Source organism: Gopherus flavomarginatus, chromosome 2 (assembly GCF_025201925.1).
Source record: "Gopherus flavomarginatus isolate rGopFla2 chromosome 2, rGopFla2.mat.asm, whole genome shotgun sequence".
In the NCBI taxonomy this organism is placed as follows: domain Eukaryota; kingdom Metazoa; phylum Chordata; order Testudines; family Testudinidae; genus Gopherus; species Gopherus flavomarginatus.
In genome coordinates, this window is record NC_066618.1 from 200,990,734 (window position 1) to 201,013,273 (window position 22,540).

The 22,540-nt window shown below is 41.3% G+C and overlaps 1 protein-coding gene across 2 annotated transcripts in view; it reads left to right on the forward strand.

Annotated features, from left to right (window-relative positions):
• Positions 1-22,540, forward strand: part of CD226 (CD226 molecule) — a 42,579-nt gene that overhangs the window by 11,652 nt on the left and 8,387 nt on the right. For both annotated transcript variants that reach the window (XM_050938845.1, XM_050938846.1), the window contains exon 3: positions 10,296-10,628. In XM_050938845.1, the coding sequence (XP_050794802.1) occupies positions 10,296-10,628 (333 nt within the window). The remainder of the gene's footprint in view (positions 1-10,295; positions 10,629-22,540) is intronic.

Sequence of the window (22,540 nt, forward strand, 5' to 3'; positions counted from 1 at the left end):
TGTGCAGTGAGGGAGAGTCCCTTCATCTCCAGGCTTTTTGTTTTCACGTTCAGTTCGGAAATCACTGTACTGGAGTCTCTACGGAAAATCTCTGTGGCTCCCAGAGTGGGACATCTTTTTCTAATTATGATAACATAAGAGAAGGATCAATGTCCCAGATACTTGTACCTGGCTGGAGACAAAATGTCCTGTTATAAATGATGAAAATAGGCAATCACTGGAAAATATATGGAAATGCAATGTAGCTAGATACCTTGCAAATATGACAGTATCTTGGTAGATTCCTTAATTAGATCAGTTCTTAACTCTAGATATAATATTAGTGGTACATCTACACAGAAACATGGTAGAAATTATTTTCACATTTTTAAATGAAAATGTAAAGTGTAGTACAGGAGAACTTTGCATGATCCATATACACAGTGTAGGGAAATTGCCATTAGGAAACTTGAAGGTTTTCAGCCCTGAAGTTCTCTCAATCTCTAGGTAGACAGGAAATCACAACTGGAACTGGAAAAAAGGAGTGGCAAGATTGCTTAGATGATAAAAGGTCATGTACTTTCTTTATGTATTAATTTCACTTCTTAAAACTGATTTTATGAAAAAACAAAACAACCCCTCAGTATTTATTTATTAGGAGGAATAGCATATGGAAGATTGGTTGAAAGAAGGGATATTTGGAGAAAGAAAATGGGACATTATTGTTACAGGTATTAGCATATAAGACATCAGATAAGCTGATTGAGCCTGGTTATTTAGCAAAATATTAGACAGAACAACACAGAAAAGTTAATTACTAATTTGAAGAACAGCCTTGCAGCAATCATGTGGATTTTTCTGTTCTAAAGTGATTACAAAGCTACTTATTTTTAAACCATACTTGTTTATACTGTGTCTGCCACCTTCTTCCCTTTTTTTAGCTTCAATACAATTTATAACCAGTCACTCAAGTAACAGAACCAAACATATTTTTGCCTAATAAGCACATTTATTTTTAGTCATATGTGGCATAATATGAGTTAACACTAGTCTTGCACCACTGCCAAGCACAGAATTAATGTCCCCTGCAGATTTACACCCCCTCCCACCTCAAATAATTGATTCTGAAGGGGAGGCAAAGGAAAACTGCAATTACATCTTTTGCTGACCAGGGCTGATGTGGCACCAGAAAAGAGGGCAGCTGGCTCACAGGCTGGAGGAGCTAGCCACAGAGAGGGAGGGGGAGAGGCTGCCTTCTTCATAGTGCCACACCCGCAGGCCCAGGTGAGGAGCCACTGGATGTGGGGGAGGGAGACAGAGTGGGGCACATGGGGCTGCTGTGGGGAGGGTATCACACAGACTGGCCTAGTTGAGGGCACGGAGTTGGGTGAGGGCACAGGAGCTAGTGGGGTGACAACACTGAGCCAGGGGCTGAATGGGAGGGTGGGTGCAGGGCCATATGGGATTGGGTAGCAGGGCCGCCCAGAGGATTCAGGGGGCCTGGGGCAAAGCAATTTCGGGGGCCCCTTCCATAAAAAAAATTGCAATACTATACAATACTATATTCTTGTCGGGGCCCCTATGGGGGCTGGCGCAAATTGCCCCATTTGCTCCCCGCCCCCAAAAACGGCCCTGGGAAAAATAAACCTTCTGCATCTTGGCACAAACCCATTTTTGAGAAAACTTCTTTACAAAGTATCACTGGTTCTCAGCATCAGCTAGTGCTAAAAGGCACTAAAGCTCATTAAAAGGGCTGGACAAATATTTTCCGTCAAAACTTTTTCTGGATCGAAAACTAGGGGGGGTTTAAAAAGCAGAAAAAAATCACGGACAGTGTCTGCTTTCCTTCAAAATTTGTTGTGTTTTTTTTTTAATTGAAAAGCTGAAATTAGTCTGCCAAAACCTGAATATGGTTTGGGGTTTCAGAAGTGTGTGGCCAAATATTTGCTGCTTGCTGTGTTTGATTGTTTAAAGAAACAATAAAAAAAATTCTGCTTAAAAAAAATCCAAAACTTTTGAACCACCTCAGCTTGTGACAAAACGCCTGAGCCCATCCTGTCAGAGATTTTTCCAGGTTTCTGATACTCTGCTGGCCATCCATCTCCACCCTCTGACAAACAGAGGCTAGGGACACCATTCCTTATCCATCCTGGCTAATAGCCATTAATGGACTTAACCACATGCATTTATATGTTTCCTAGAGACTGGCTCCAAGGGGTCCCTCACAAAGTGGAGACGGTTACTGTGGGTTTCTCTTTAGTATAGCTTATGTACATACTCCACAAATTGAGCATTTGAGCTTGTTCTAGAATCTGGGATGAGCCTATGTTGTGAAAACTGAAATGCTCAAAATAGCACAGGCATGCGAATGGGCACAGGGTGCTAAAATTAAATTAACCCAGGGGTTCTCAAACTGGGGGTTGGGACCCCTCAGGGGGTCACAAGGTTATTACTGGGGGTTGCAAGCTGTCAGCCTCCACCTCAAATCCTGCTTTGCCTCCAACATTTATAATAGTGTTAAATATATTAAAAAGTGTTTTTAATTTATAAGGGGGGGGTTACACTCAGAGGTTTGCTATGTGAAAGGGGTCACCAGCACAAAAAGTTTGAGAACCACTGACTTAACCTTTCTGAAGCCTCAGGGAATGCAGGGGAGGGAGGTCTCCCTTGGTAGGGTTGGGAAGGATATTGCTCTTCTCATGTGATCCCTCTCACAGTGGCAAATTTTCAATGAAGCTACCTTCCCCTGAAATGAATCTCCCTATGGCACTGAAATTAAATATTGACTATAATTTGGCATTGAGAAGTGAAAGGGATGGTAGCCCTAATGGAAAAGCTAACAGCTTGGCTCTTCTGCAAGCCTCAAACTGCTGAATGAGCTTTAGGGTAGGGAAGGCTGTGCCTCCCAAACAGCCTGGCCCTGCCCCCTAGCTAACCCACTCCCTGCCCCCACAACTGCCCGCCCCCCTCAGAATCTCCAACCTATCCTGCTCCTTGTCCCCTCACCGTCCCCCAGAAACCCTCCCCCAACCACCACCCCAGGACCCCACCCCTGCTCCCTGTGCCCTGACTGCCCCGACCCTATCCACCCCCCCGCTGAGTCCTGACAGACCCTGGAATGCCCACAATCCAACCCTCCCATTCCCTGACCACCCTCCCACCTCTGCCCCCTCCCTGTGCCCTGATAGTCCCTGGGACTCCCTGCCCCTTATCCAACCCCCCCCCCCGGCCCTGGCCCCTTACCCCCAGCTCCCCCCTCACCCAGAGCTTCAGCGTATCCAGGACCATTGCTGAACAGCTGCAGCGTGGCTCCGGCGGGGCCCCTGAGCCCCACCCCGCTCAGAGCTGCGTGCTAAGGGGGCAGGGCTGCGAGCTCCACGCTGAGAGGAGGGAGCTCAGACCCTGCTGGAGCTTGCAGCCTCGCCCCCTTAGCACGCAGCTCTGAGCAGGGCGGGCTCAGGGGCCCTGCCGGAGCCATGCTGCAGCTGTTCAGTGATGGTCTTGGATTCGCTGAGGCTCCGGAAGAGGGGCGGGGTCGGGGCGGGCTAGGGCCAGGGAGGGAACCTCAGCCGTTCTCGTGGGGGCCTCTGCAGAGCCCGGTGCCTGGGGCAAGTTGCCTCACTTGCCCCTACCTCTAGGCGGTCCTGTTGGGTGGGGGTGGGGGTGCAGGGTCACATGGGGGCTGAATGGGGATGGGACAGGTATGCCTGGCTGAATGGGGAGTGGAGTGCAGGGACACATGGAGATGGGAAGATGTGCCTGACAATGGGAGAATCTAGGGGTTAGTCAGGGTCATGGGCAAGGTTCCCTAACTCTCTAACAATCCCACCCTACAAAAAACCTGTTCCATACTTCTCCCATCCACACCCAACAATCTGTCAGGTTCACTCCTAGGCTCTTTCCCAGCAATTACTTCCCTCTCCCTCAGCTCCTTCATTACCTGTGATTCCCCCAAGCCTTTGCACTATTTCTGAAGAGTATGGGAAATAGGTTCCTGTATTATAGTTTCAATGAATTATTACTCAAAATTCTGCATTATTATGCTGATTAAGGAATCTATTGTCAAAAAACATTTCCTGAATCTTTTTTATTGTCTGTGTTGTTACAGACATACTTGCTGACAGGTATTTGCAATACATTACTAAAAATAATTGAAACTGGCATGATTCTCCTTTGTTATTTTGAGAAATAAAATATGCAGAATTTTATAATGTCTGCAGAATTTTTAATTTTTTGGTTGAGAATTTCCCCTTGGAGTAATACAGCACACTGGAAATTTTCCTTGCTTAGCATAACCGCAAAATTTCATGGGAATCTGGTTCATAGGCTAGCAGTATGAAATGTGAAGGTTGTTCTAGGCATAGCGCATTCTTAATTTTAAGGCTGTTGTCAAATTATATCTTTTTGAATATATCTGTGTATATGACAAAAATTATTTAGTTTGCCAACTATTATTCCACAGCATTATACTGCTGCAACTACGATTGAATTCACTTGGCTTAAGCACATAATATCTGCACTATCCACCATTACCCCTCTGACACCCAGTAGCTTAGATCTGGAGCTGTTTTATCCCTTTCCCTAAAGAAAAAATTTGATTTGATTAAATTTTGTGTTAATGGAATATGCATATTATTACATAATGCAATGGTAGAGGGAAGTGGAAAGTGTAAAATGGTAACTTAAAATATTTGAAATGATGGCGCTGGGTAATAGGCTCCATAGAACAGACCGAGAAACATGTTGTGCTGGGAAAATATACTGCATTTTATGACTAATCTGCAGAATGAACCCAGATAGGAGATGAGAAAAGTGTGAGGGGAGGGGAACTATAAATTGGGATGGTTAGACTTCCAGTATTTCAGTGGAGTCCATTGAAAGGAGCTTACTTGTTAATATTCTTAAAGTATCCCAGATCCTCTTTCCACTGCTGCCTCTAAAGATAAGCCTTTCTTTTGGCTTATTTGTCAACTAAACGGTATAATTGGGAATTTAATAAGGGAAGAAGGAAATGGAGATGAAATGTGCAGTAGAAACCACTGGTGATGTATGGGTTTCTCTTATTTATCTATTTGGTACTAGAGTTTCTGGTACTAAGAAACTTAGCATGAAACAACCTGCCTCATTTTTAATAAGGAAGAAACCTGTAATACCTGGATGGAATCAAAATAAAATGTAGGATTGTACAGTGCAGGTTCAAAATTGAAATCTTTTGTTGGTAGCTCTGGATTAGATTATGGTAAAACAAGAATCCATAAAAAAATATCCTCCTTATTCTGGGCAGAGAAGGGAGAACATGTTTGGAGTGAAGGCTGTGTACTGGTTTATGCTAATCAAGTGGAACCTCGGCACCTGCTGAGGTTCCCCCATATCTATTTGTCTTTGAAAAAGTAAGTAGGAGCAAAAATAGCTGCAAAATTGTTACCACCTGCAGGGATGTGAAAAATATGCAAAAGTAATTTGTTGAGGTGCCTCTGCTCCCTACCCATAGGCTGCTCCCTACCCATATCATTGAACTAGATGCACCCTGATGTTGACTGTAATTGATGAGCTCAGATGGAGTACTCCCCACAGCAACCATGTGTACTCATGCCTTGACTTAGATTGTTGCTAGGCAGCAAGTGTACCTGCCTAGCATCAGCTTGCCTCACCCTGCATGAGTGTGTATGTATGAACAGCAAGAGTAGTAATTAACTTTTCATCACAGGATCTCAAAGCACTTTGCAAAGGAAAGCGTCATTATCCTCATTCTGCAGAGAATTAAAATGAGACCAATCTGGGAACAGATTTTCAGGGTACTAGAAGACAATCAAGAGAGCTATCTATTAGATCTCATTGTGTGTCTAATCAGATGTGAAATTTTCCAGCATTATGCAAAACAAAATCTAAATATATCCAAAAATAAACTGGTCAAAATAGACAAAACAAATGCAAAGCCACAAGAAGGCATAGGATATCATTATGCATTTTCTTTCTTTTCACTGAGCTATGCCTTGCTCATGTTGGCAGGATCAATGTTTAAGGTTACCGTAATTGTCTTTCTATATCAAAAATTTTAAAAGACAGTAATGTGTGACGTTTATAAAGTAAAGTTAAACTCAAGAATGAATATTAGGTTTACAAGACTGTAAATCTGGAAATAGTGCAACTTGTGATAAGCAGTAATAGTCATATATACCGACTTGAAAAATGAATGAAAAACTAGCTGGGAGGGGGAGAGCCTGGTGTCTGAATGATTTGCCAGTGAAGAAACAAAAACTAAGTGAGGTTGACCAAAGAGTGAGAAAACTATTAGAACTGGATAGGAAACAGTTCTCTTGTCCTGCAAGAATTTTCAAATATTTTTTAAAAAAAACTTTCCCATGTCCAATCAGAACAAAAAGTAGGAATATTGAAAATTTTCAGAAGCTGAAAATCTGGTTTTTTTTTAGATCAGATCAAAAAAAGTTGTTTAGATAATTTAGAACCATTTCATTTTGATTTTTAAAACTTTTTAAAACTAAAAATTAACTTTTTCAATTCAAAACAAAAAGTCCTTTCAACCCTAAATCTGGAACTTTATGTTACAGGATTTTGAGAATAGATACTGGAATCCTTAGCTCCAGCCAACTTCCTGTTGCAGAATTTGAGCTTAACTGCTCGTCCTGTTAAACCCTAGCAATTAATTTACATTGGTTGATATCCATTTACATTTTCAAGGCTATGATAGCAAGAAAAATGGATGGAGACTTATACTTTGAAGAGAAAAAAGTAGAGATTTTCTTTCACACTTCTAGTGGCCTCAAATCATGGGGAGGGGTCCATGGCTACAAGATATGAGTAGACCAGAAGACAGCTCTGACTGTGACTGAATTAGTTCCAGCATCAGCAGGGAAAAACTGTTATTCAGAGAGTCTGACACACTCATCCCACACAAAGCAAGAAGTAAATATATAGTGAGATGTGCTAAAAAAAGAAAGTTGTTACATGGAGGAGGGGGCGGAAAGTACTGCGCTAACACCCGTGTCAAGATAAAGAGAGCTAATTAAAGAAAACAAAAGCTGCAAATGTGCAGTATTTTTGATCCATGTATTGGGAGTATTTAATTAGAAATGTGTAGACCTGGTTCTTCACTACTGTGCACCTTCTGGGAGCACCTATACACAGTATGTGTAAAATGCTGTTGTGTCAGAATGGCAGCATTTTACACCCACTTCCACAGGTTTAAATGACGGATGATGCTCAAACGGCTACATATTGGCAAGGAATTTCAGTGCTATCCTTGTTTGTTTTATTTTTTTTTAAATATGTCTGGCTATTATTTTCATTTTCTTCCTATCCTAATATTTATTATATCAAAAATAACCAAGTTAATGCAATATCATGACTGAAGTGCACAATATCAAGTATTTAAGTTCATACAAGTCTGAAAATGATAGGTTTAAGGTCCACAGCCACCTTTATTCTATTCTTCCTGTGTGTATATTACAATAGGATCTCTTACTGCAAGATGCTATTCTGCTAGTAACTGTTACATATTATTGGGTCAGTAATATAACATGAAGAAATAGCACTTTTCATAAAGTCATGGATGTAAAGACCGGAAAGGATCATCTAGTCTGACTAAGCATAGTGCAAGTCAGAAAGATTTCTCTGAATTAATTTGGACCATATCATGTCTCTTAGAAAAACATCCACTCTTGATAACCTTGGCAAGTTGTTCCAAAGGTTAATTACCCTTGTTGTTAAAATTTTGAACCATACAGTATGAATTTGTCTAGCTTCAACTTCCAGCCATTGGATTTAGTTGTATTCTTGCTCATTAGAGTTCTATTCATCAAAATTTGTATTCCCCAGGAAGGTACTTATATAAACTCTGAACAAGTCACCCCCTTAATCTTCTTTTTGATGAGCTACATAAATAGAGCTTCTTGAGGTTTTTGACTATCTGGCATATTTTCCAATTCTTCAATCATTCTTGTGGCTTTTCTCTGAACCATCTCCAGTTTTTCAACATCCTTCTTGAAGTGTGGAAACCAGAACTGGAGATGATAATTTCAGTAGTGGCTGCAACAGTGTCAAATATATAGGCAATATAAAAGCAGCAAAGAATCCTGTGGCACCTTATAAACTAACAGATGTTTTTGAGCATGAGCTTTGGTGGGTGAATACCCACTTCGTCCAGACTAACACGGCTACCCCTGATAATAGGCAATATAACTGCTCTACTCCTGCTTGATATTCTTAAATTTGTACATCCAAGGATCACATTAATCTTTTGGCCATATAGTTGAACTAGATGCTCCTGTTGAGCTGATTATGGACCATGATCGCCCCCTTTTCAGAATCAATGCTTCCCCGGGTAGAATCCCTCAGCCTGCAAGTTGGGCCTCCATTCTTTGTTCCTAGGTGTATGTCTTTGCATTAGGTCGTATTAAAACACATACTGTTTGCTTGTGCTCAATGTACCAAGCAATTCAGATGGCTCTGTATCAGTGACCTGTTTTCTTCATTATTTATCATGTACGTGGCATATTTTGTATGAAATATCACAACCATATGTGAATGTGAATCTGGTGGTTAGAGGGTGCTACTTTGCGGTACAGTGTAAATTTCTCATTTACAATTACATTTTGAGAGCTATCAGCCAGTTTTCAATTTACTTAATGTGACTTCGTATTATTTTGTTTTACTTCAGTCTCCTCCATATGTATGTTAATGATACCAAGCACATGCGAAAGCTTGAGAAATGCATCTTGGGACAAGTTTCTGAAGTGAACAAAGGCAATATGGGATCCAACCCTTCAGTCCTTACCTCCAGTAGGAATTGAGTACACTGAGCACCCCGGACTGTTCCTTTTACACTAACTTGATCTCTAACCTCTTTCAGCACCAAATGTCTCCAAACAAGACAAAAATATCTATTGCCATTTAGGAGTTACATATATCCAAAAATTGATGTTAGAAACCAAGCTGTTCTTGAGTCCTTTGAATGTCAAGAACATTTACAGTTGTCCTAAAGAAGAGAATTTTTTTTCTTGCTTTGTTTATTTATAAGCAGCTAACTATTTCACTCCAAAATTAATTCTGGGCTAAGAAACTTCAACAAGAAAGATTTTTAAAAAGAATTACTTTTAAGAAATTTGTGTAACTGAGAAGTTAGTTTCTTCAGCTGATAGCAACTGATTTAGTTCGTTTGGGGAGTTACTGACCTTTCATAGGACAGTCAAATATTTAGCTATCATGCAAGTTTTTCCTCAATGGCAGGTCTGGGATTTTTCGAGGTGCACTGGGGTTGTGGTTGGGAGAATTTCAGTTCATTAATTGGTACCTTCTGTAATCTAGCTGATGAATGTAGATTTGGAACTATATAGGGAGTTGAGGTGTGGTTTTGTTTTAAGTATATGTGATGAGAGATCACAACAGGCAAGTTTTTATTAATCTGGAAAAGAAAAATTAATGTGACTGAAAAACAGACTTTTAGAAAGAAAATACCATCTCAATCTTAACTTGATTGTTACTATAATTTTCTTGTGGGCGGGGATTTATTCAGCAATGTGGGTAAATGGGTAATGCATTAAAAATAAACTTGAAAATGTCTTCACATCCTGCATTATGGAGGTGTTATAATATAGTGTGTGCATATGTGCACATATGTAATGTAAAAACAATGAGGAGTACTTGTGGTACCTCAGAGACTAACACATTTATTTGTGCATAAGATTTTGTGGGCTAAAACTCACTTCATAAGATGCATAGAGTGGAAAATATAGTAGGCAGGTATATATACACCAGGGGTCAGCAACCTTTCAGAAGTGGTGTGCAGAGTCTTCATTTATTCTCTTTAAGGTTTTGCATGCCAGTAATACGTTTTTAGAATGTCTCTTGTCTATAATATATAACTAAACTATTGTTGTATGTAAGATAAATAAGTTTGTTAAAATGTTGAAGAAACTTCATTTAAAATTAAATTTAAATGCAGAGCCCCCCCAGGCCGGTGGCCAGGACCCAGGCAATGTGAATGCCAATGAAAATCAGCTTGCGTGCCTGCTTTGGCACATGTGCCATAGGTTGCCTCCCCTACATACACAGTACATTAAAAGATGGGAGTTGCCTTAAAAAGTCGGGAGTCAGGGGTTAATGTGGGTATGTAATGTGTTCCTTTCAGTATTTTAAAATTACCAGATGACTTCAAACATCCTTTCACTGTAAGCCAATTAATTCATATTAACGCGTAATATTAGCATATACTCAACGGTACTTCTTGGAATAGATTGTTGCTCTTAAATATAACTGGTATCCATTATAAACAGTCTTTTTTGCTTTCCTTTTAATAGATTCTTTTGAGGTCCCCGTGCCACCAACCAACCACATGATTATTGAACCAGGGGGAAATGTGACACTTAGATGTTCTTACAGTGTTGGAGATTTGGTGCGGCAAGTGATGTGGGAAAGGATTAAAGCGGATCGGATGGATACCATAGTCCTGTGTAACTTGTCGGAAGGGAAAACCTACGGTTCAGATTACCAGGAGCGTGCAATGATAGACTGTGCTACTCAGGAGAGCGACATTCTTGTCATTCAAAATGTTACATCTTCTGACTCTGGAATTTACCGCTGTCATCATGGTGGAAACAAAACCCATGTGATGCGCTTGACTGTCACTAGTGGTAAGTGAAGGGGCAGATAGTTTCACAGATGGGAACTCTTTGAACTGCTAATGTTTTCTGCCCACACACACATACTTGTAACTGCTAAGTGGACTTCTATGATGTCACATTCAAACTAGCAGTATGTCATGAATAGCAGAATGGGGTGGTTACTGTGGCTTCCACAAGTCTGGGCTGACTTTGAGCCTGGCTGGTCTCTCAGTGTTACTTTTACAGCTGTCTCAGGGGAACCAGTGATTGTGTGGGAGTGAGAAAGAAAGTGAGAGGGGTGGTTTGGAACAGGGGAGAGTAGTGGGAGAGAGCTACTTAAGGTTGGGAAAGGGAATCTCCAGCTCCATTCAAGCTGCACCCTGGGAATTTCCCAGTGTTTATGCTCTGGAGCAGGGGTGCTGGAACAGTTTTTATACTGGGGATGCTGAGAGCCATTCAACCAAACTGTCAACCCTGTATATGGTGGAAACCACTTCAAGCCAAGGGGTGCAGCACCTAGTTCCAGCACCTCTGCCCTGGAGTGCACTACACTGGGTTCCAGAAGTGTGATGCACTCTGAGTTGTAAATATCTGGGAAGCTCAGGAGTGCATTTTTTCTGGAGCTGCAGTGTATCAAACATGGCTGCCATCATATGTATGTTAGGTACTCATTTATTTAAATATATTTGTTGTTTTGCATATGAATAGAATATTCATCCTATCTGTATTGTAAACTTCTAATATAATGCCTGTAAAATATGCCAAACTGACAGCTACACTTGCTGAAGTCCACTCATTATCCTTGGAACAGTCTAAGCACACACCGAAACAGTGCAGATTCCCCCCCCCCCCACATACATTGCTCTAAAATGACCTAGGCCTGCCCAGGTGAAAAGATAGCTTGGTCACCCTAGCTCAGTGGTGGACAACCTGCAGTCTGTGGGCCTCATGTGGCCCATGAGGGTAATCTGATTGGAGGCTGCAAGACATTTTGCTGATGTTGACCATCCGCAGGCATGGCCTTCTGCAGCTCTCATTGGCTGCTTTTTGCCATTCCTGGCCAATGGGAGCTGTAGGAAGCAGGATGTGTTGCCCACCACTGCCCTAGCTTCTCTACTAATTGTGCTGATGATATGGGGATATGGCCACCACCACATTAGTAAATTAGATAAAGATCACAAAAATTATTTCTTCTAGACCATTGAAGAATAGTTGTGTGATATCAGCCAGGCCCAGCTTCTCACTGGCAATCTGACAGGAAATGCTCCATGTTCCATTATCAATGCACAGAGCCATCCAGCTGGCAGTGTTTTGCATCACTAAGGGCCTATGGATTGGGATCTCACTACCTTGTGTCAGAACTATGTAATGCAGAATACCGCATGCAGAGTAAAAATTCAAAATAGGAATTTCTTTTTTTTTTTTTTTTTTTGGTTTTCTTTTAAGGTCTAGTCAATTTTCATGTAGTCTTTTCATGCTCAGAAATCTATCCACTGAATTTACAGCCAGGAGAGAACACAGTGCAAAGTGTTAACAATGATGTATGTGAGATTAAAGACAGTACATGTGGGAATATGGAAACATTTTGCACTGATTGCTTGCAACAATCTCCTTCTTCCTAACAGGAAATCTAACCATTGTGAAAAATCTGATATTCTTCTGTGTATATGTGAACTAACTCACATTTTATTGCATTTTCCATTCATCCTGATACCGCAGAGCTCCTTTGATGGTCCATTCTAAATAATCCTGCTGCAGTTTTGATTTCTACTTTAAATATGCTTTGAAAGCACTAAAACTAATTTTAGGTTGTTTTGAGCATGTTTTGAAAGTATAAAGCTCCTCTTGTGCCTTCCAAATTCGACTCCTTCCGTTCATATTTAAGTCCATGCTGTTAGTACCTTTAAAGGTACTGTTTTTTCTTTATCAGTATCTTTTATAGTCTGGATCTATAAAAGCAGCAGAGAGTCCTGTGGCACCTTATAGACTAACAGATGTATTGGAGCATGAGCTTTCGTGCATCCGACAAAATGGGTATTCACCCACGAAAGGTCATGCTCTAATAAGTCTGTTAGTCTATAAGGTGCCACAGAACTCTTTGCTGTTTTTTCTTTGTCATAACTGAGTTTCTGGATATTCAACATATATCCTAGGACTAGAAGACTTTCTTTAACAGAAATAGTTTCTAGGGCATGGAGTCTGAATCCTTTCAGAATGTTTAATCCAAAGGGTGGTTATTAGGGGGTAGAAACATAGGAAAATGAACCCAGCATATTACTGTGCACACCTAACCTGTTGTTGAATGAGAGGGGGAAGGGAAAAAAGCTTTTGAATCTTGCATTCTCTTGACTTTGACAGTTTTAGGCGCTCAAGTTTTAAAATGTTGACCTTATGCAATAATAATCAAACAGGCCTGAACCTGATTAAGTGTCTAGCAAAATTCCTATTGACTCCAGTGCAGAAGGACACACAAAGCCCAAACCACAACAAAAAAACCCAAACAATAAAAAGGACCAGTCTACCCCACCTGTTAAAACTCCCTCTCCCAACCTAAAGATTGATTGTTAACCTTCTATCACTTTAGAGAAATCCTATGTATCCTGGACAACTTTGACATTGTCAGTGTACATTTGGTTTCTGCTTCTCACAACTGTTGTTTGAAGAGAAAGAAGTTGAAAGGCTGTGCCTACAGCACAATACAATTCAGTGTGTGTCAAGCCCTCTCCATCTCAGGTACACACACTGCAACATCACACACACAACTGTGCACCAAGGGTGACCAGACCGCAAGTGTGAAAAATCGGACTGGGGTGCGGGGTAATAGGAGCCTATATAAGAAAAAGACCCAAAAATTGGGACTGTCCCTGTAAAATTAGAACATCTGGTCACACTATGTGCACCAAATATAATAACTAAAGGAAATTTTTTTTGCTGAAATGTTTTTCCAATCATTTTGTTTTTATTTTTCAAAAGTGTTATAATGTACAATGAATGAATGAGAGAACTAGGGGTAAATATTAACTGGAAGTGGGAGAGAGAACTGGTATCACTTCTATACATAATAATGCACACTGGAAAACATAATTCCAACTATACATATAAAATGATGGGGTCTTCATTTACCATTGAAGAAAGAAATCTTGACGTCATTGTGAATAGTTCTCTAAAAACATCTGCTCAATGTACAGCAGCAGTAAAAAAAGCTAAAAATATTAGGAAATATTAAGAAAGGGATAGATAATAAAACAGAATAGATCATAATCATACTATGTAAATGCATGGTATGCCCACACCTTGAACACTGTGTGTTATACCATCTCAAAAAGGATATATTAGAATTGTAACAAGTACAGTATGAGGTAACAAGAATGATTAAGAGTATGGAACAGCTTCCATATGAGGAGAGATTAAAAAGTCTAGGACTGTTCATCATAGAACAGTGGAGGGGTTGGGGGTGGGGGAGGAAATATGATAAAATCCTGAATCTATACAATCAAGAATGGTGTAGAAAAAGTGAATAGGGAAGTGTTATTTGCTCCTCACATAACACAAGAACCAGGGGTCACCCAATAAAATTAACAAGCAGCAGGCTCAAAACAATCTGAAGGAAGTACTACTTCACACTATGCACATTCAACCTGTGGAACTCATTGCCAAGGAATGTTGTGAAGGCCAAAAGTATAACTGTCTTCAAAAAAGAATTAGGTATGCTCCTGGAGGATAGGTCCATCAATGGCTATTAGCCAAGATGGTCAGGGACATAAGCCCATGCTCTGGGTGACCCTAAGACTCTGACTGCCAGATGCTAGGACTGTATGACAGAAGATGCGTCACTCAATAAATTGCCATGTGCTTTTCTCTCCCTCTGAAGCAACTGGCACCAGCCACTGGTGGAAGGCAGGATACTGGGCTAGATGGACCATTGGTCTGACCCAGTATGGCCATTCTTATGTTAACATTCTGAGAGATGTGGGGAAATTAATGAAATGTCCAGCCAAGATGAAATTTAGTTACTATGGCCTGGTTCAGCACTTGTTTTGGATGATCCTCCTTCCCCTAGCCCCCCAAAAAAATTCATTTCTAGGCATGACTACTTGATATATCGTTTTATGCATTTCTTTGTCATATCCATTTAGTCACCTCATTTGGCCTGGCTTTCATTTGGGGCTGCAGAGCCAAATAATAGTCCAGGTTCAATCTCCTATCAAACTCATTACCAATTCTTCCTGATCTGGAAGCGGATTAAAACTTTGAGAGGTTCAGTACAAATATTGGAAGCCAGAACTAGATATAGGGTAAGGAGAGGGACGAGTCAAAGATGACTCAGGTTTTGAGTCTGGGAAACTGGGGGGAATAGTAGAATTGTAAATAGTGATAGAGAAGTGGTAGTGGAGATGGATTAAGAGGAAAGATTAGAAATACAGTTTTGCAGAGACTGAGTTTGAGAAGATGGTTGGCCATTGTAGAGAAAATGTCTGACAATTTTGGAAACAGAGAAACTGGACAGAGCAGCATCGGACGGGGCAGATAAATAGATTTGGGAGTCATATGCAGAGTTGAAACCATAGAAACAGACATACTTGGATTATGAGAGAGAAAATACTGTGGGAAAATAAGTGTTTCCCCTTTTCTAAATGTGCATTTCTTCATCTCTTTTTGCAAACAGAAATCACACCGTGCACTTCTTGTCAAAATCAGGAGGAGTATAAGCAAAGTAAGAAAATATACCATGGAAGGCTCATACAACATTTGTCATTAGAAGTCCGCATGCTATAGCTTGACATTTTCTCACAGGAGTGAGAGTGTGACCCGCTTAATACTTTGATTTTTCCCCAGTCTATCCTTATTAGTTGCATGTATTGGTTTATTTGTGTTACAATAACACTTGGAAAAAGATGTGACGTGACAGCTAGATTGCTGTATACAATATAGAGAAGGGTTACAGTAATAGGGACACAGGGCTGAATATATTGGCTAAATCGATAATATTATTTTATTTTTAAACAAGCAATCTTGGCTGTGTTCAGCAGACCTCAGAAAGTTCAATTTCTAGTTTGTGGTGGAGTGATCTAAGGCTGTCTATTGTTCTGCAGGAAAAGTGTCATTTGTAGGGATGCTGTTTCAGATCTTTTAACCACCTAGGTTTAAAGTGCTGGCAAAGTTCACTACTTTTGTGCTGCTTATTTCTCTGTCTGCCCATCACAAGAGAGATCTTTACAAAAGGTGGTATAACAATTTATTTCTAATCTAAACAAAGGAAGACAGAAAAGGTCTGGGTAGCTGTGGGATTTCTCTCTCTTCTTTCTGAAAACCAGGCAAGTTTTTTAGGTGCTTAAATAAGAATTTAAGGGCCAGAAGTGCATCTGTTCTGCACTGAGTTACACTAGCTGAGCATCTGGCCCTATGTGGCAAACTTGTAGGCATGCAAGTTTGAAAATGTTGCCTATAAAAGGTCAGAGTGTCATTATTATACCAAGGTACATCTGCTATATTATATTTAGACATTTTGTTTTAAAGTTGGTTTTTGAGAGTGTTAAAAGGGAGATATAGTAAAGAGACCACAAAGGGGGAAGTAATGAGTGGCTAAGAGACCTTGAGCTACCCATGAGCACTGCTGGAGGTATTTTCAGTCAGGGGATTAAAGTGAGGTTCAACTTTGATAAGTGCCTGTAAAAATAAAAAAAACAAAAAAAAAAACCCAAAACCAAAACACAATAATATCATTGGAGTGAATTTTTAATGTTGCACTGATTTCCATATTATTAGAAGTAAAATTTTCCATCTTTCAAGTTGAATATGTTTAATGTTTCTGAGGCTGTAGCCGGTGTAGTGTATCATATCTTCTCCTGGTGACTTGGTTTAACCGCAGTAGCACACTTGAGTTTCAGTGATGATTGATCTCACAAAGACTTCAAACCTCTTGTACTTGTTTTGCAAAGTGTGAAATCTAAAAATCCAAACTTAGTACAGCTCAGATATTTTATTTTCTAAAGCACCAATGTGCTATGGAATCTGTGCCTCTACCATTCAAAAGGATTATAGGACATTTGCTATGGTATGGATCTATTGTAGGATACAGGGAATGTAAGATGTTCATGTTAAGTACCTTATTTTAATTCTAGAAAGCTCATAAAGTATCTTTAAATTGGAAAAGTTGCTGCCAGCTGCCAGTTTTTTGTTTAGTATAATAGTTAGAATTAATGTTTAATTTCATAAATCTTTGCAATAGATGTCATTGTAGCGCTAAATAATTTTAAGCAAAAGAATTAAATCAATCAGAACTATGCAATACAAACATTCAAATTAAGATCAAGTTGACTGAGCCCCTGTTTGTTTGTTTTTTTTTAAATACTGTGTAGTTGGATTCTTTTTACTTACCTTCTTATCTTTAAGGCTTTAGGGTTCACCTGAGGAGAGGTGCCACACACACTTCTGTACACCGCTCTCACACCGAGAGTGTGTGTGACCAACCAACCCAACCCTCCCTGCCCAGTGCTCTCCATCCTCCATGCCTAGCTGGGACCCCGGGATGGACCTGCCTCTCCCAGTGCCGCATCTTCCTGAGACAACATGCAGGGGGAGGGGGAGCATAGGTTCACATGCCCCACCCCACATGCCGTATTTCTGCCAGGGTTCACACCAGAATGTGGCCAGCGGCAGCCTTTTGGCACTGTGTGGGAGGGAAGGGCTGGGAGCTGCTTCAAGCCACGGGGGAGGAGAAAGGGTGGGAAGGGGTGACCTGGCCTGGTCTTTGCAGAGCTCATCTCTTCACCCCACCTCCCCATTCCTGCCTGCAAAATGTCAAAAGGCTGCTAATACCTCAAGGCTGCTGTTGGCCACCAACATAACCCTTTAGCTACAGCACGGACAAGGAGGGGTTAAGCCCTAAAGATGCATTGTGCATCAGGGAAGCTGACTGCAGGGGTTTCAGGAAACCCTGCCACAGAGGTGACTCAGCAGGTGAGGGTGCCTAGGGGACGAACCCAAGTTTCCTGAGGGCAGGACCCAGGGTGGAGTGGAAGGGGTCAGGTGAAGAGGGTGCTAAGCTCTGGACCTGGCAGCTGCTGTGGAACCTGCAGGGTTGGGGCATGAACAGGCTGGAAATTGCTTGCCCCTCCCTCCCAGAGTTAGAGGCTTCCCTGTGCCAGTGCTGTTCAGGGCTTTAGCACATGCAGGGCTCTGCTCCTCCTGGCCAGCACCCTGGATTGGAGGGTCTTGGGCTTTCCTGGGGTGTTGGCTCAGCCAGAGGCAGTAGGGGAAGGAAGCAGCCTGCTGGTCAGGCTGTTGGTGAGCTGAGGACTCTGGACGGGCTGCTTCTCTGCACAGCACTGGGAGCGAGACGCACACCGCCAGTGGGGATATGGAGGAGCAGTGGGATGGCAGGGGGAAAGGGTAAAGCAGAGAGAGGGGGAACAGGTAAAGGGATGATTGGTGAGCAGCAGAGGCAACATGTAACTAGCTGCTGCCTGGCAGCTGCCTGAACTCACCAGCCACTGCCACTTGCAGCGTGCAGCCAGTGCTGTCTGGAAACAGGATGTGGGGCAGGGCCCTGCTGGCCGAGATCCAGCATGCAGCAGGGGCTGTGCTGATGGACCATCAGAATGAGCAGCCAACCCTGCACATTGCATCTTCACCCCAAAACCAGCCTTGCACACCCCCCCCTCAACTTCAGCTGTCTTTTAATACATTTTAACAGATGGAAACCAGGAAGAGACACAGCACTATGTGACCAACCTGGTTTCCTGGATCACTGTTTGAGAACTGCTGATATATAGTATAATATAGCTAATATAGTCCATATATTAAAAGTCTCCATTTTTAACAAATCCAATATTTGCCTTTCTCAGCCCATGTCTTCCTTACTGTTCGTGACTTTCATTTCTGTGTTACTTCAGAGTTTGAAAACAGTAAGGTTATTTGTTTTTGCATTCTGTTTACATTGGGCTAGATCTATATGCACAGAGGCAAAAAAAGCAGAAGAATGTATAAGGCAGTATCTGGTTCCTATGCAAATAGTGGACAGAATCCCTCCCACCACTCGGGTTAACAGGGTGGTGTGTCTGTTCACACACTGACTCCCTACGGCATAGGAGGTGAAAAGAGCTGGCTAATGCATATGCTGCTGTTAACAGCTTGTGTTGTCTGGGTGTGCCCCAGTGCCTGCCCATAGGAGGAGGAAGCAGTGCATTGTGGTGGGCTGCACAAAGGCTGATTAGAAGCTCTGTGGTTTAACATATGTTTTTTCCTGCTTCTTTTAATCAAAATCAGTATCAAGAGTGTGAGGAAAATCTATTCAGTATAACTACTGTAGTTCACTAGTAAACAGTACTGAAGAGGGATGGTTGTAGGCCTGAGACACTGGACTGAGACTCAAGAAATTTGGGTTCAGTTCCTGGCACTGCCACAGAGTTTTTAGACTCATATACTTTAGGGTCAGAAGGGACCAATATGATCATCTAATCTGACCTCCTCCACAAAGCAGGACACAGAATCCTACCCATCCACTTCTATAACAAACTCCTAACCTATGTCTGAGTTATTGAAGTCTTCAAATAGTGGTTTGAAGACCTCAAGCTGCAGAGAATCCACCAGCAAGTGACTCGTGCCCGAAGCTGCAGAGGAAGGCGAAAAACCTCCAGGGCCTCTGCCAATCTGCCCTGGAGGAAAATTCCTTCCCGACCCCAAATATGGCGATCAGCTAAACCCTGAGCATGTGGGCAAGACTCACCAGCCAGCACTCAGGAAAGAATTCTCTGCAGTAACTCAGATCCCATCCCATCTAACATCCCATCACCTACCACTGGCATACTTACCTGCTGATAATCAAAGATCAATTGCAAAATTAAGCTATCCCATCATACCATCCCTTGCATAAACTTATCAAGCTTAGTCTTAAAGCCAGATATGTCTTTTGCCCCCACTACTCCCCTTGGAAGGCTGTTCCAGAACTTCACTCCTCTAATGGTTAGAAACCTTCATCTAATTTCAAGTCTAAACTTCCTAGTGTCCAGTTTATACCCATTTGTTCTTGTGTCTACATTGGTACTAAGCTTAAATAATTCTTCTCCCTCCCTAATATTAATCCCTCTGATATATTTATAAAGTGCAAGCATATCCCCCCTCAACCTTCTTTCAGTTAGGCTAAACAAGCCAAGCTCTTTGAGTCTCCTTTCATAAGACAGGTTTTCCATTCCTCGGATCATCCTAGTAGCCCATCTCTGAACCTGTTCCAGTTTGAATTCATCCTTCTTAAAAATGGGAGACCAGAACTGCACACAGTATTCCAGATGAGGTCTCACCAGTGCCTTGTATAACGGTACTAACACCTCCTTATCTTTGCTGGAAATACCTCGCCTGATGCATCCTAAAACTGCATTAGCTTTTTTAACGGCCATATCACATTGGCGGCTCATAGTCATCCTGTGATCAACCAATACTCCAAGGTCCTTCTCCTCCTCTGTTGCTTCCAACTGATGTGTCCCCAATTTATAACTAAAATTCTTATTATTAATCCCAAAATGCATGACCTTGCACTTTTCACTATTAAATTTCATCCTATTACTATTACTCCAGTTTACAAGGTCATCCAGATCTTCCTGTATGATATTCCCATCCTTTTCTGTGTTAGCAATACCTCCCAGCTTTGTGTCATCCGCAAACTTTATTAGCACATTCCCGCTTTTTGTGCCAAGGTCAGCAATAAAAAGGTTAAATAAGATTGGTCCCAAAACTGATCCTTGAGGAACTCCACTAGTAACCTCCTTCCAGCCTGACAGTTAACCCTTCGGTACAACCCGTTGTAGTCTCTCCTTTAACCAGTTCCTTATCCACCTTTCAATTTTCATATTGATCCCCATCTTTTCCAATTTAACTAATAATTCCCCATGTGGAACTGTGTCAAATGCCTTACTGAAATTGAGGTAAATTAGATCTACTGCATTTCCTTTGTCTAAATAATCTGCCACCTTCTCAAAGAAGGAGATCAGGTTGGTTTGGCACGATCTACCTTTTGTAAAACCATGTTGTAATTTGTCCCAATTACCATTGACCTCAATGTCCTTAACTACTTTCTCCTTCAAATTTTTTTCCAAGACCTTACATACTACAGATGTCAAACTAACAGGCCTATAGTTACTCAGATCACTTTTTTTCCGTTTCTTAAAGATAAGAACTATGTAAGCAATTCTCCAGTCATACGGTACAACCCCTGAATTTACTGATTGATTAAAAATTCTTGCTAATGGGCTTGAAATTTCATGCGCCAGTTCCTTTAATATTCTTGGATGAAGATTATCTGGGCCCTCCTATTTTGTCCCATTAAGCTGTTCAAGTTTGGCTTCTACCTCAGATGTGGTAATATCTACCTCCATATCCTCATTCCCATTTGTCATCCTTCCATTATCCCTAAGCTCCTCATTAGCCTTATTAAAGACTGAGGCAAAGTACTTATTTAGATATTGGGCCATGCCTAGGTTATCCTTAACCTCCATTCCATCTTCTGTGTTTAGCGGTCCCACTTATTCTTTCTTTGTTTTCTTCTTATTTATATGGCTATAGAACCTTTTACTGTTGGTTTTAATTCCCTTTGCAAGGTCCAACTCTACATGGCTTTTAGCCTTTCTCACTTTATCCCTACATGTTCAGACCTCACTAAGGTAGCTTTCCTTGCTAATCCCACCCATCTTCCACTCCTCGTAGGCTTTCTGCTTTTTCTTAATCACCTCTCTGAGATGCTTGCTCATCCAGCTTGGTCTACAATTCCTGCCTATGTTTTTTTCCCCCTTTCTTGGGATGCAGGCTTCAGATAGTTTCTGCAGCTTCGACTTAAAGTAATTCCAGGCCCCCTCTGCATTTAGATCCACAAGTTCTTCAGTCCAATCCACTTCCCTAACTAATTTCCTTAATTCTTTAAAGTTAGCCCTTTTGAAGTAAAAAACCCTAGTCCCAGATCTATTTTTGTTTATCCTTTCATCTAGTTTGAACTAAATTAGCTCATGGTCACTCGAACCAAGGTTGTCCCCTACAACCATTTCTTCTATGAGGTCCTCGCTACTCACCAAAACCAAATCTAAAATGGCATCCCCTCTTGTTGGTTCTTCAACTACTTGGTGAAGAAATCCATCAGCTATCAGATCCAGAAAAATCTGAGCCCTATTATTCTTACTAGCACTTGTCCTCCAGTCTATATCTGGGAAGTTAGTCTCCCATGATCTCATAATTCCCATTAGTGATTACTTCATTAAAAACATTAAAGAGGTTTCTATCCATATCCAGATCAGATCCCGGCGGTCTGTAGCACACCCCAAGCACTATCTCAGAAGAGGTTCTAGTAGCTTTCTTTCCCAGTGTGATTTATGCCCAGACAGACTCTGAGAGGTCCTGGGCAAGTCACTTCCCCTCTGTGCTTCAATTTTCCCATTTGTAAAATTGGGGTAATTATGTCTTACCTGTCAGGAGTGTTGTGAGAATATATTATCATTTGTGGTGCTCAGATGATGGGAACTTTATAAATAGAGAGTGTGCAGGGCGATCTCAGGATTGGGGGCTCACATGTGTCTTAAAACCATCTTTACCCTCTCTCGTTGGCTATTTGAGTGCTCCTGGGCTACAGTTTGGGTCTGGCCCAGTAAGATTTTCAGAAATAAAATCTAAACATTTCAAGGAAAGTCTAATGTAATATTGACTGTAAAGTACTTCTCACCTTGGTTATGGTTCTCAGAAAGTGTCTTTGTTTAAATAGTAAAACAGATGAATAGGTTCTCCAATCTTTCTTCAAACAAAAGTCCCAGGACATAGGATCTATCATAGGTTAAGGGGACACATTTTTGTGGAAATGCTTGTTAAAACAGTTTCCCCTATAGTAAGCATAGGAAATAACTAGCATGATTGTGTACTAGTATCTATTGGCAAATGTTGACAATGTAATGTTGACTGTGGCAACC